This window comes from Orycteropus afer, unplaced genomic scaffold (assembly GCF_000298275.1).
Source record: "Orycteropus afer afer isolate SDZICR_OR568_19922 unplaced genomic scaffold, OryAfe1.0 scaffold00306, whole genome shotgun sequence".
NCBI classification, from domain to species: Eukaryota; Metazoa; Chordata; class Mammalia; order Tubulidentata; family Orycteropodidae; genus Orycteropus; species Orycteropus afer.
Genome location: NW_006921893.1, coordinates 862,898 through 877,787, shown reverse-complemented (window position 1 = coordinate 877,787; position 14,890 = coordinate 862,898). Strand labels below are relative to the sequence as shown.

Genomic DNA, 14,890 nt, shown 5'->3' with positions numbered 1-14,890 from the left:
GTCCCTTTAGTTTTGTGTATTTCACTGTACATAAATTATATTTCAATAAAATATATTGGAGAAAAAAAAGACCAGGCTTACTAGTCTGATAGAGACTGGTGGAAACCCCTAAGTATACTCTTTATACACCTTTCAAGCCTGGAACTGAACTCATCCCTGTGGTTCAACTTACAGCCAAACAATAGGCCTATAAGATGAACAATTAACACCAAGGAGGTACACACTCTTTAAAACAATAAACCACATAAGATCAAAAGGGCAGCATTCACCCAGGGAGAAAGCTCAGAAGGCAGGAAGGTATAGCAATGAAGGATGAATGGAAACTGTAAACACAAGGAGTGGGAAGAGTCCTGCTACATTGTGGGGATTGCAATCAACATTACAAAACAAAATATATATGAATTGCTGAATAGAAAACTTATTTGGTTTGTAAACTTCCACAAACAAATCCCAATAAAAAGTTTTTTAAAAATTAAAAACAAAAACAAAAAAACATCCTACAATGTAAACGGCCAAGTATTATCCAGTCTAGAAGAACCAAGGTCTCCTGACGCCCAGTCAATTATTTCTTCTATATCACTCTGCCAGTTAAGATTTACAATTAATCAAAGACTAAAGATATGGCATATTTTCCAAGCAGCAACTGTAAATTTATAATACAACACTAAATTTCTAATTTACCCTGGAGATGTGAGTTTTGTGACTCTGGGTAAGCTACAACATAATTTGGCATTACAAATTAGCCTAAAACCAAAAGAAAGTATAGAATAATAATAGGATTGTGTGCTTCAGAGACAAAAGAGATTTTGTATGTCAAAGAGGAGAAAACAGACTTAAAACACTCAGACTTTCCTCTGCTAAACTATTAACAGAAACAGCACTCTACTGGCAGAGATCCTGCTTTTTTATTCAGAGTTCAAACAAGTTCTGCCCCACAGAATCAAGCCTTATTAAACCAGAACAAACCAGAAAGAAAAATGCCACAAACAGAAGGCAATTTAAAAGTCCATGAATGTATTTCAAAACACGACTTTGTTTAGGAAACCCAAAGTCTCTTTGGGTATGCCTTATTTAAAAAGAGGTATTTTTAAGAAAGCATACTTCCTGGTGCCAAACAGTGAAGTTTTCTTTGAATTTCAAATTTAGTATAGCATCCCATCCCTTTGTGCAATAAGGTATGTAAAATATCTGGAATCTGAAGTCTACCCATACTTTTCAAGTAGATGTCTTGCTAAATAGGATATATAATCAGGTTTCAAAGAAACAAAAGAAAATAATAATTTCATAAAGTTAATACAGCCAGCTCATTTCCCCATAAAATGGCCTCCAGAAGCACTTAATGCTGGAACACTATGTACTACCTTTATTAAAATAACAATGATGGTACAGAGGCACTGTCAACAGAGCATTCAGAGGCCCTTTCCAAACCAAACTCAGATCCGACTCATAGCAACCCCTCCTTGGGTTTCTGAGGCAGTATCACTACAGAAGTAGATTGCCCAACCTTCCTTCTGAGAAGTGGCTGGTGGGTTTGAACCACCAGCCTTCTGGTTAGCTCCCAGAGGCCCTTTAGGAAAGGGAAAAACTGTCTCAAGTCTACATATGTAACAGGAGAATAAGGGCTCATGGATAGTTCTCAATTTAGTTGGTAAGACTCAAAGTGAAATAATTTCCAACTAAGTCCAATCATTCTCCATTCATTTCAAAATGAAAACAACAGGCAAATAGACTGACCAGAAGTATCATGAAAACTAACCAACTTTCAATGAAAATCGAGAACCAGAAAGTCACAAAATATTTTTGCTGTATCTTGGTTTAATTTCAAGTCACTTTTAAGATACTACTACCAACCTTACTGTTAACACTGCAGAGATCTGCAAAGCAATAAAAACAAGTCTTTAAAATCACAGGACTTCTTGGCAACCAGACTGATAAAGAGCTCCCTTGTCTGGGTCCCTGGTTGACAATTCAAATGCATCCAGGGGCGCTACAGATAAAAAGCCTGGCAATCTACTTCCGTAAAGAACACAGGCAAGAAAACCCTGCAGAGTATATACTTCTACTCAGTAACACATGAGTGGCCATGAGTCTGAAACGACTTGATGGCAACACATTTCATTTGGGTTTTGGTTTGGATTTCTATAAGATTCAATAGGATAGATCAATGCTCTATCACCTTAACTAAAATTATTAATTCTTGATGATCCATGTATCCCCTCGCATTTAGTCTTCAGGGCTGAAGGCAGCTAGTATAAGAATTCCCTCCATACACTACTTGCCAGGCTCTCCTCCGGAAGGCTGAACTATCACCTGAAAAACATCTCTATCCAAACATTTTTAACATCTCTATCCAAAATAAATAAATAAATAACAAAATTTGAAAAATCATAACATCTGAGCCTTTTTAGCAGCCAGACAACAGCATCATCATTTAGCAAAACTTTTATACCGTATTATAATTCAGCTTTAAACACCTAAAGTCACCTTAAAAAGTGACTGGATAACTGGCTAGGCAGCCAAAATTCATGGAAATAACTCTGTCAGGAGCAGATACTGATCTATACTAAGTACCAGAGTTTGGTTCATTTCCACAGACTTCTTTAAAAAAACCTTGGTGCAGACATCCCCAGACATAGGACATTTATAGATTCTGGGTTACAGAGAACTACGCATGGCCTTTCATCACAGGATTAGAACTGCTGCTTCCTACTGCATATGGGTGCTAACCAATGGTTTCACCAACACCCACGCTTTCCCTATCATTGAAGTCTCAGTAGAAAGTTCTCTTTAAGAAGTAATAATCACTGGTTCTAAACTCTAAAAAACATAAAAAAAAATCCCAAGGTTCTTTGAATACTTTGAAGTAGTTATTTTCTCCATGGATTGATTAATATTCATTTTTCTCCTCTGGGGCTAGACTTCTTTCATATTCTTTAGGGAAAGGGAGAATGTAGATAAGAATTTGAAAAGCCTTTAAATGAGTTCAACTGCAGTTCTGCCATTTTTGGTACTCATGAGAATAAAGAATAGGATTTTGAAACTTTATGATGATGAAAGGAATCATCTTACATATTCTAAAATGGTTTTCATTAAATAATTTATATAAACTATATAATCTATTCAAATAGTTGCTAATTATTGTCATACTTTGCTACAGCTAGTAACAAAATGTTAAAAAAAAATTTGTCCTTCATCTACTTGATGATGATCATTCTAGCTCAATTTGTTCACCAGATAAACAAAAGTCATAATAAAGAATGGGTTCATTGGCTTTATAATATGATATGAAAGGGAATGAGCAGGCCTAAATACTCAAAAGTAGTACAATATAAAGCAGTATAATTACAAATTCTGACTAATTATAAACTTTAAATTTGTACAAAATAAATAACATTTGTATTCTCAGCAGGACAGAGCATCTTCAGTAAATAGACTGAACATAGGAAAAGGATGCTATTTTCAATTTAGGACATTCTTTCTAGATGTTATATGGAAGGGATGGTCCAAGGAAACACAAGCATCAAGCTTCACAACAGCTCATGCTCTGCTGATTTGATTTTCAACTGTGCACAATATAAATACTAAGTTGTTGTTGTTATTAAGTGCTGTCGAGTTGGACCCGACTCATAGCAACCTCTCCTTGGGTTTCCAAGGCAGTATTACTACGGAAGTAGATTGCCCAACCTTCCTTCCGAGGAGTGGCTGGTGGGTTTGAACTGCCAACCTTCCGGTTAGCAGTCAAGTGTTTAGGCACTATGCTACCAGAGCTCCCTATAAATATTAAGAGTAACCTCTTATCAGTTTAGGAGAAAAAACAACTTGCAAGAGACATCTTACTTACAAGAGGTAGCAGCAAACTGAACAAGTCACCAACATTGTGATGATAACTCTAAAAGAAAAAAAAAAAAAGCAAAATGTTATAAGATAAACTACGCAGACAGTACAGAATGGTTTAAGTTCCCTTCCCAAGCTATCAAACTAAATGGACTGCACACCAAGAAAATGGGATCTGAATCTGTTCCAACACCTACTAGAGTACAGTACAGCCTGGGGTGCCCTTGGTAGATATTTAAGTAATAATTGAACATTTGTATTTAAAGGGATTATGTAGTGACGCCACAGCTGAGATGTCAAATCCAAACCCATCTGAAACCAAATAGAAAAGGCCACAGTAATAATTAGCTTTGCATTCAAATCTTCATTTGGTCGTATTCCCTGCAATAGAGAAACACTATATTTCTAAAAATATTACTATGTAGCCTTGACCTCTTCCAGTCTCCAGTCCTGTCTTAAAAAACAGTTAAAGTTGCATGTCTGATCAGATGAATTACAGTATTTCTAAAATTGAATTCATGATACTCTCTTCCCATGTCTCTTCCCTAAGCTCCCCTTCTACATCTCCTAATCCCCAGAAGCAGCTCTGCCACTTCCACCCATCCAACCCAAAATCAAATCTGTCATCTTTTTGTCATGCCTCCTCTGCATCCTCAAATTCAGTCACTAAATGCTGTAGATTCATCCTTTGAAGCATCTCTCCCCATTATGGAGTGAACTGTAACCACCCAAAAGTTATGCTGAAGTCATAGGCTGAAGAATCAGGTATGTCTAGGCAAGGGGGACTGTGCCCATGACCATGTACAGGGTTGGCAGACAATGTTTCTTCATGCATACTTGTATGTGCTATATGAATGTCCAGGTGTATAGTAGAGCTGACAAGGGGCAAATGTGTGATGGCTTCCTGGCCACAGCCAGCTACCCTGAGGGAGCAAGTAGCTGGAACTGTGGGCTTGTGACCATGGTTGCAGGGGGCATCAAGTTCAACTGGCATAACATACTACACAAAAACATTGTTCTACATCCTACCCTGGTGAGTAGCCACTGGGGTCTTAAAAGCTTGCAAATAAGCCATCTAGATGTAACAATGGGTCTGTCCTTGTCCAGAGCAAAGAAGAGGGAAGTAAACCAAAGACGCATGGAAACAATTAGTCCAAGGGACTAGCAGACCATGGATCCTCCGCCCATATGACCATGAGACCAGAAGAACTAGATGGTACCTGGCTACCATTGTCAACCACTCAGAGGGGGATCAGTGCAAGAGATTCTGGATAGAGTAGGAAAATGATGTGGAACAAAACTTATAATCATAAAAAAAGACCAGGTTTACTGGTCTGATGGAGCTGGTGAGACCCAAGACCCCTGAGACTATGGCTCCTAGTTACCCTTAAGGTCTGGAACTGAACTCACTCCTGTGTCTTTCAGCCAAACAACAGACAGCACATAGGGTGACCAGGTAGACATACTCCTTGGAGCATCAAATCAATGGATCAATCATGGGAGAACAGAAGGGCAGTGTTTACACAGGTAGATAGCTGGGCGGGGAGGAGGGGGAAGCATGGGAGGGAAGGACACAGGGAAGAGGTAATTATGGGGAAGAAGTTGGAAGAAAGCTGTTACATTGTGGGGAATTGCAGTCAATGTCATGAAACAAACTGTGTATGAACTGCTGTATGGAAAATTAATTTGCTTTGTAAATTTTCACTCAAACTGCAATAAAAAAATTTTTTAAAAGATATGTTGAAGTCTTAATCCTGTGAATGTGACCTTGTCAGGCAACAGGGTCTTTGAAGGTATTATCAATTAAGTTAATATAAAGTCATACTGGAGTAGGGTGGATCCAAATCCAATCAGAGTGGTGTCTTCATAAAAAAAGGAGAAGAGGCAGGCACAGAGGGAACCATGTAATCATGGATGCAGAGATGGAGTTATAAGGCAGGTATAAAGCAAAGAAGTCTGGGACTACCAAAAGCAAAGAGAGACTAGAACAGATCTTTCCCTAGAGCCTTTGCAAAGAACATGGCCCTGCCAACACGCTGAATTCAGACTTCTGGACTTCTAGCTTTCAGAACTGTGAGAATAAATTTCTGTCATTTTAAGCCACCCACTTTGTGGTACTTTGTTACAGCACCCCTAGGAATCTAAAATACTCCCCTCTGTGGGGTTTTCTCTTTTCTAATCCCACTGTTAGCACCAAAATTCATCAAGTTCACTTGACTAGCTAACTGCTAACAGATCACGAATTTCTTCCTTCCCTTTCATTCTTTCTAAAACATTCACCATAGCCTTCTAATTGCTCCCCGTCCATCCTCCATAAAAAAGCCTTCCATAGAGGGGTCTCTATACCCCAAGGACTGAGCAAGACTATCTACTAGATGTGAGAAGCAAATATCAAATCTATTTATATTCATTTTTAACTCATCCTTTAGAAGTTCTGTGTATGTGTATTATTGGCATACGCATTTACTCAACGGATTTTCAATGAGTTTCTAAGCTGTGCCAGGTTCTGGAGTTACAGCAGTGAACAAAACTAATGAAAATCCTTGCCCTGATGAAGTTCACGTAATAGTGAGGGCCACAGACAATACACAGGGTGAACAACTATATGTGTGTGTATGTGTATTTGTTGGGAGCTCTGGTAGTGTAATGCCTAAGGCTAACCCTCCTCGGAAGGAAGATGGGGCAATCTACTTCTGTAGTGATACTGCCTCAGAAACCCAAGGAGGGGTCGCTATGAGTTGAGTCCGACTCGATGGCACATAACAACAACAACAACAACATATATTTGTTATTAAAAAAAAAAAAAAAAAAAAACCCTCACTGCCTTTGAGTCGATTCCATCTCACAGCAACCCTCCCTTGGGTTTCCAAGACAGAATCACTACAGAAGTAGATTGCCCAATCTTCCTTCTGAGGAATGGCTGGTGGATTTGAACCACCAGCCTTCTGGTTAGCAGTCAAACCCCTTAGGCGCTATGCCACCAGAGCTCCTATACGTATTTGTTTAGGGGGATAAAAACATTTGAAAGTGGACAGTGATAATAGTTGTAAAACAAGGTAATTAATGTCACTGACCTGTACACTTAAAAATGGTTTAAGTGGCAAATGCTTTGTTATGTATATTTTACCACAATTATATTTTTAAAAAGGAATCCAAAAAAATATTCTAATAGCATCACTCTACTGGGCTGTAACAGACTGGAGTAAGAGGGGTAAAGGGAAAAGCAGGGAAACCAGTTAAGGTAGAACTGCAGTAATCTAAATGGATTAGGCTGTTAGCAGTGAAGGTAGTAAGAAATGGTCAGATTATGGATACATTCTGAAGGCAGACCATCAAAATACATAATTTATAGATGACATTCATAATACGCACTATATTTTTTCACATATAACACACCCACATAAATAACAAGACCATGGCATTTAAGGTGCATAGCATGCATGAGAAATTAACAAGTGAGGGAACAAAGTTTATAAAAACCATATAACCCACACATTATTTGCATAAAAATATGGTAACATGTATGGTGGCTTGTGCTAAAAATTTTTTGACAGTTGCACAATTACAGTTTGATGACCTATTTGATGACCAAGCAGCACATCTAGCTCCTCACTCTTGTAATCAATTCCCTCTACCCATCCTCCTCACTCTCCTCTACTTTTTTAAACATCAACCATTTGTTCCTGAAGGTAGGTCCTCTCACTACTTCCCAAACACATCACACGTATTATTTTCATCCAAACTTTTGCTCATCTTCCCCTACTCTCCAATCACTCCCCTTCCCTTTCTCTCCTGTCTTCTCCAAGACCAGCTAGGAACTCAAACAGCTGAGGCTCCTTTGTGTTATCTGCTTCATAGTATGATACCAAAAGCTCCTTCATTAAAATATCACTTCCTAATGTTCTTGTTCTTAGGAGTTACATACTGAAGTATATAGGGGTGATGGCTGCAACTTGCTTCCAAATGGTTCAGCAAGGAAAAAAAAAAAAGTTGTAAATGTACTATATAGAAAGAGGATGAAGGCAGAGGGAGAGACAGACACACAAACATACACCCTGGATGGCACAAACAGTTAATGTGTTTGCTGTGTCCATCCACAGGCATCTTGGAAGAAAAGTATTAACAATGTACTTCCCAAAAATCAAACAAGGAAAACTCCATGGAGCACAGTTCTACTCTCACACACAGACGGTAACCATGAACTGCAAATGACTCCACAGTAACTGTTTTTGATTTACATAGATATAAATCTATATATGTATATAGACATAGATGTATCTACCTATCAATCTAAATAAATATAGATATACATGAGAAGCCCTGGAGGCATACTGGTTACGTGCTCAGCTACGGGGCGGATTACCCAATAAGCACAGGCTTACTTGTGCTTATTTATTAATCTGGAGTAAATAATTTCACATGGGCAATACTGAAAATGCCACAGATTGCTGAAAGAACAAATCTGTTCTGAAGAAGTGCAGCCAGAATGCTCCTTGGAAGCAATGGCCAGACTTCATCTCACCTACTTTGGTCATGTTGTCAGAAGGGACCATTCCCTGAAGAAGGCTATCATGCTTGATAAAGTGGAGGCTCAGCAAAAAAGGGGAAGACCGTCAACAAGACGGGCTGACACGGTGGCAGCAACAATGAGCTCAGGTATAGTAAGGATTGTGAGTCTGGTGTAGGACCAGGTAGTGTTTTGTTCTGTTGTACATGGGGTCACTATGAGTCAGAGCTGACTCGACGGTACCTAACAACAATCCTGGTGAGAAAAACTTGGAGCTTTAGAGATTCCTGAAGAGAAAAGGGGGAAAATATGAACAGGAATGGTCAGTAAAGCTGACTCCAGGCACAGATTTGACTTTACCCCATTCTTTCACAGTTGCAGAAAAGAGTGTAAAAGACTCATTTTAGTTTATGCATAGATTCCCAAGAGTTTTTCCTTCTCTCCTTTCCTCTCCTTGCCTCAACAGGTCCTGATAACCTCCTAAGCACCTAATCTCCCGCTCTCTGTTGTGCAGAGGTCTGTAAGGGAAGAGCATGTAACAACAAAGTTCTCTTTTGCCTCCCTCTCTTCCCTTTACTTAACTCCTCAATGAAGATGTTTTGAATCCCTCAAATCAGAAGTAACCCTCTTATTAAAAATTACTTATCATTCTCTTTAAAGCAGTTAAATTCCTTCATGCACTTAAAAATTTCTGATTTGCAGTCTTTTCCGGAGGTAAAGGGGAACTAACACAATTCAGTAGTAATTATTTCATTTTACAATGAGAAAATGGGAAGATGGAAAAGCTACTCAATTGCCCAAGGTCACAGGGATCATCCACTTAGGAGCAGTGTTTCTCAAAGTGTAACACAGTAATTCCTAGCAGACACTGGGTTTCAAGACCTGTTCTATCCTGCCAAGAGCTGGAAATACAAGGATTGGGGTGGAGACTGTGAATTAGGTCTGAATAATATGACACTCTGCTAGAAACTGAGCAGGCAGGTACTAAAATGAAACAGGTGGGGTTTCATTACCCTGGATAGGCATCAGGTCCCAAGACTGGGCATGGTGAGCCCCAACGGGGGGTGAGGAGGGATTAGTCTTTAAGAAAAGAGTGATCAGTGCTACCAGCATGTAAATAAAGGCTTTCCTGTGTAGGAGTCTGAAAGGGCAGACAGTATGGTAATGAGAGAGATGAAGGTAAAGACAATAAAGCAGCACTTTGCTGCTGTCCTACTCCAGTAAGAGAAACAAATCTTGGAAATTAAATTTGGTTACACAAATTGTTTTAATAATACCAAAATCCTGGCACTCCACATCAGCTATGATCAGCAGGAGAGACAACATTATGTAATAAAATTAAAGATGGTGAAAAGGAGTGAGAAAGGGAGGACTTAATGCTTCCAAATCACAGAAATTCACCTACCATTTTTCCTTTTTTTAAAATTTATTATTTATTTTTAGGCTAGATAGAAGTTAAAGGCCTAAAGCAAGGTTATTCCAGAGAGCAAAAGGGGTCAGGTCACAAAATATTAAGGGAGTAGTAACATTTTCTTTTCTTTATTAAAGGTTAACAGAACTATCCATGCAACAGATTTTTATTGCTTGCCTTGAAACCACAAAATAACGTCAAAGAATAAAAGCAAGAGATGGTGTTTCTGACAAAACGTGACCAGTCTAAGTTTCACCCCACATGATCTTGAGCTGAGAAAAAAATGACTAAACAGCAAAAGAGGAACCAGAAAAAGGGTGTACCAAGGATCCTTTGAAAATTAGGCTCTATTTTGTTGTACAACAATAAAAAAATTTACTTGCCAAAAAAACAAAGCTCTATTTAACAAAGAAGTCTGGAAAAAAAAAAACACGTTTCTTTACCAATCATTCCAAGAACTTATTACCGTCATACAAGCCCACGGGCGCCCTTCAAAAGGTGTGACGCAGGGGTTTCTAAACAATACCTCTTGCTCTTTGGTAATTAATGTTGCTTTAGATCAGGCCCAGCTACCTCCGAGTGCCCACTAGACGCAAGGCCTGAGCTCAAGCCTTGTTGAACAAGCTTGTCCCGTAAGCAACTGCGACAGTAAGTGATGCAGAGAGGACGATTTTTATTTTCCCTATGTGATCCTTTTCTTCAAAGTTTAGGCAAACGAAGACACGTTTGGATGGAGAGCAGGGTCAAAGGGGCGAAAGTCGACTAGAGACGAACCTAAACTACTCTTTGAGTCAGTATAAACCCATTTCCGACTGCACACTTCTCACACTAGCTCGTGATGAGAAAAAAGCGGCCCTAAAACTAGCTTCCAAGAAGGGACCCTCGAGGTCACTCTCCTCATGCTAAGGTCTAAGAGACAAAGAAGTTGCTGCCACCGATAAGGAAGTCTGGTGGGCTCTGTGGGGGTCAGCCCTGACGCTAGAGAAGGGGGAACCTCTCGAAAGGTTCTCCAGCAGGTACTGTGCTCGTCCCCTCCCCCGCCCGGGCCGGATCCGTCCTCACCGCGCGTCCCTCCCAAGGCAGGCCTCGCGCACTTACCCTCGGTTAGGACCCTTAGGGATGAACCAGGGCACTAAGAAGCCCACAAAGCCCCAGAACACGCTCATCACGATGAGAGGCACCGTGAGGCCGTTGTACGCCATGATTATCACCGGAACTTCCAGCCCCTGCCCCACCGCCTCACTTTGGTCCCACCCGGAAGTGTCAACACCGAGCCGCGTGACCAGCGCACGCAAAGACCCGCCCCTACGCCTCACGTGACCGGGCGCCAGAATTTCGCCCCTCCCGGCTGTCCCAGCCTCGCTCTCAACTGATCCTATCTCAGTTTGGAGATCCTTTGAGAAACGTCACTCACAGTAGAGCAAATGGTCACATTACCAGGAGCGCAGCAAAATTTTGTAGTAAGAATCCACCCTTTAAGGAAAGGGCTGTAGTTATTTGTTATTGCTGTTGGGTCCTGTTGAATAGGACACGCAACTGAGTAAAGCTGTGATCTTTATGGGAGCAGAATGACAGGTCTTTCTCCTGTAGAGCCACTGGCTGGATTTGAACCACCAGCTTTTTGTTATGGCTAAGCTCTGGTAGCATAGTGGCTAAGGCACTTGACTGCTAACCAGAAGGCTGGCGGTTCAAACCCACCAGCCACTCCTCGGAAGGAAGGTTGGGCAATCCTACTTCCGTAGTGATACTGCCTCGGAAACCCAAGGAGGGGCCCCTATGAGTCAGGGCTGACTCGACGGCACATAACAACAACAACAACAAGCTCTTAACCAGTGTGCCTGAGGGTTCCTTTTTACACCTTTGTTGTTGTTACTAGGTTCCGTTGAGTCTGCTCCTACTCATAGCGACCTTATTTATGTACAACAGAAAGAAACACTGCCCAGTCCTGTGCCAGACTCACAATCCTTGCTATACCTGAGCCCATCATTGAAGCCAGTATCAGTCTATCTTGTTGACTGCTTTCCCCTTTAATGGTGACCCTTCACTTTACCAAGTATGACATCCTTCTCCAGGGAATGGTCCCTTCTGACAACGTGACCAAAGTAGGTGAGACCAAGTCTGGCCATTTTGGCTTCCAGCTGCACTTCTTCCAGGATAGATTTGTTCATTCTTCTGGCAGTCCATGGCACTTTCAGTATTCTTTGCCAACACCACAACTCAGAAGCATCAACTCTTCTTTGGTCTTCTTTATTCATTTTCCAGCTTTCACATGCATATGAGGCGATTGAGAACACCATGGCTTGGGTTGGGCGCACCTTAGTCTTCAAAGAGACATCTTGGCTCTTCAGCACTTTAAAGAGGTCTTTTGCAGTAGATTTGCCCAGTGCAATATGCCGTCTGATTTCTTGATTGCTACTTCCATTGGTATTGATTGTGGCACCAAGTAATATGAAATCTTTGACAACTTCAATTTTTTTCCATTTATCCTGATGCTGCTTATTGGTCCAGTTATGAGGATTTTCTTTTTCTTTATGTTGAGAGGTAATCCACACTGCAGACTGTAGTATTTAATCTTCATCAGTAAGTGCTTCAAGTCCTCATCACTTTCAGCAAGCAAGGTTGTGTCATCTGCAGAATGCAGGTTGTTAATGACTCATCCTCCAATCCTGATGTCATGCTCTTCGGATTATTTGCTCAGCGTACAGATTGAATAAGTATGGTGAAAAGATACAACCCTGATGCTCTCCCTTCCTGATTTTTAACCATGCAGTATCCCTTGTTATCTTTGAATGACACTCTCCTGGTCTATGTACAGGTTCCTTGTGAGCACAATTAAGTGTTCTGGAATTCCCATTCTTCTCAATGTTATCCTTAATTTGCTATGTCGAATGCCTTTGCACAGTCAATAAAACACAGGTAAACATCTTTCTGGTATTCTTTGCTTTCAGCCAAGATCCATCTGATGTCAACAATGATATCCCTCATTCTACATCCTCTTCTGAATCCGGCTTGCATTTCTGGAAGTTCCCTGTCAATACAGTGCTGCAACCATTTTTGAATTATCTTCAGCAAAATTTTACTTGCTTGTGATATTAATATGTTGTTTGATAATTTCCACATTCTGTGGGATCACCTTTCTTTGGAACGGGTACAAATGTGGACCTCTTCCAGTCAGTTGGCCAGGTAGCTGTCTTCCAAATTTTGGGATATAGACAAGTAAGTACCACCAGTGCAGCATCTGTTTGTTGAAACATCTCAGTGGGTATTCTGTCAACTCCTGGAACCTTGTTCTTTGCCAGCTCCTTCAGTGCAGCTTCAACTTCTTCCTTCAATACCATTGGTTCTTGATCATATACCACCTCCTGAAATGGATGAACATTGACCAATTCTTTTTGGTACAGTGACTCTGTGTAGTCCTTCCATCTTCTTTTGATGTTTACAACTTTAGCTACCCCTTTTATGCAGCAGAGATATACAGAGAACTTAACATAGTAAGTTACTACTCAGAATTTTCCTGTGTGCCAGGTACTGAGCTATGAGCTCTAAAAAGGCTAGGAGCTCTTTTGAACTCCTCACTACAGCCTAGAAGGTTTATTTCTACTTTGCAATTTTGAACAAATAGGCCTAGGGAGGAGTTAAGGATCTTACGCAAAGCCACATAGCTAGGGTTTAGAGTAAATTGTGTCCCCCTAAAATATATGTTGGGAGCTCTGGTAGCATAGTGGCTAAGACACTTGCCTGCTAACCAGACGGCTGGCGGTTCAAACCCACCAGCCACTCCTCGGAAGGAAGGTTGGGCAATCCTACTTCCGTAGTGATACTGCCTTGGAAACCCAAGGAGGGGTTGCTATGAGTCGGGTTTGACTCGACGGCACATAACAACAACAACAAAATATATGTTGAATTCCTGTGGATGAAATTCTCTTTGGTTTTTCTTTGGCTAGGTTAATGAAGTCATACCAGTGTAGGATGGATCCAAAACCTAATGACTTTTGAGTTATAAAAAGATCCGAATAGATACAGAGACACAGGGGAAGACAGATGCCATGTGAGGATTGTCAATAAGCCAAGGAACCAAAGAATGCCTGGAACTACCAACAAGGAAGGAATTGACATGGGCAAGATCCCAACTTGGACTTTCAGCCTCCAGAACTGTGAAAAAACAAGTGTCTGTTCTTTAAAGCCATCCAACATTGTCATGTTTGGTATTTGTCTTACAGCAACTAGGAAACTGAGATAGTTAGTATGAGGCAGAGCCAGGATTCATCCTTTGATGGTCTACTTTTCAAGGCCAGTGCCTATAATTACTGTACTACTGTCTGTCCTATGCACTGTGCTGGGTTCTAGGGTTACAGAGATCAAACAGACCCACTCATGGAGTGGTGGGGAGATAGACTTGCAAACAGGTCTCTCAGTGCAACATGAAGGTAGAGTGAGTGATAGTGCACAGCCTTTTATACCAGCCAGTCCTGAGCCAAGTCTTGAAAGAGGAGTAGGGATTAGAATAGTGAGGAGAAGGTAAGCATGAGCTTCTAATGTTTGCTAAGGATTTACACATCTGTTTATTACAATATGCAACAACCTTGGGGCAGAGGAGGAAACCAGTTCTCAGAGAGGCTAAAGAACTTGATAAAACTCACAGGAGTTAACAACAGAAGCAAGATGGGAAGCAGATCTATAAATTAAATCCAGTGTGCTTTACTGAAGGAGCTCTGGTGGGGTAGTGGATAAGGCATTTGGTTGCTAACCAGAAGGTCAGAGGTTCAAACCTACCAGGTGCTCTGTGGAAAGAATACGAGGCAATCTACTTCCATAAAGATTTACAGCCTCAAAAACCCACTGGAGGTTGCTATGAGTTAGAATTGACTTGATGGCAGTGAGCTTGATTTTGGTTTTGGTGCTTTACTGTGCATCACAGTGTCCCTGCAATAGCCACATTTCATTACCTCCTGAGTTCATTCTTCATCAGTTAGAGTGGATTCCTGGATTAAATGGGAAATTGAACTGATAATTTCTAACATCTGTGTCAACTCTTTAATCGCGATTCTAAGGAGCTCTGGTAGCATAGTGGCTAAGGCACTTGACTGCTAACCAGAAGGCTGGCGGTTCAAACCCACCAGCCACTCCTCGGAAGGAAG

At 40.8% G+C, this 14,890-nt stretch overlaps 1 protein-coding gene across 1 annotated transcript in view; it reads right to left on the bottom strand.

Annotated features, from left to right (window-relative positions):
• The window catches only part of ATP6V0E1 (ATPase H+ transporting V0 subunit e1), a 32,292-nt gene extending 21,338 nt beyond the window's left edge, over positions 1–10,954 (bottom strand). Inside the window, exons 1-2 of the mRNA XM_007951653.2 lie at positions 10,851–10,954; positions 3,842–3,889 (exon numbers count right to left, since the gene is read on the bottom strand). Of these exons, the coding sequence (XP_007949844.1) occupies positions 3,842–3,889; positions 10,851–10,954 (152 nt within the window). The remainder of the gene's footprint in view (positions 1–3,841; positions 3,890–10,850) is intronic.
• Positions 10,955–14,890: the final 3,936 nt, after the last annotated feature.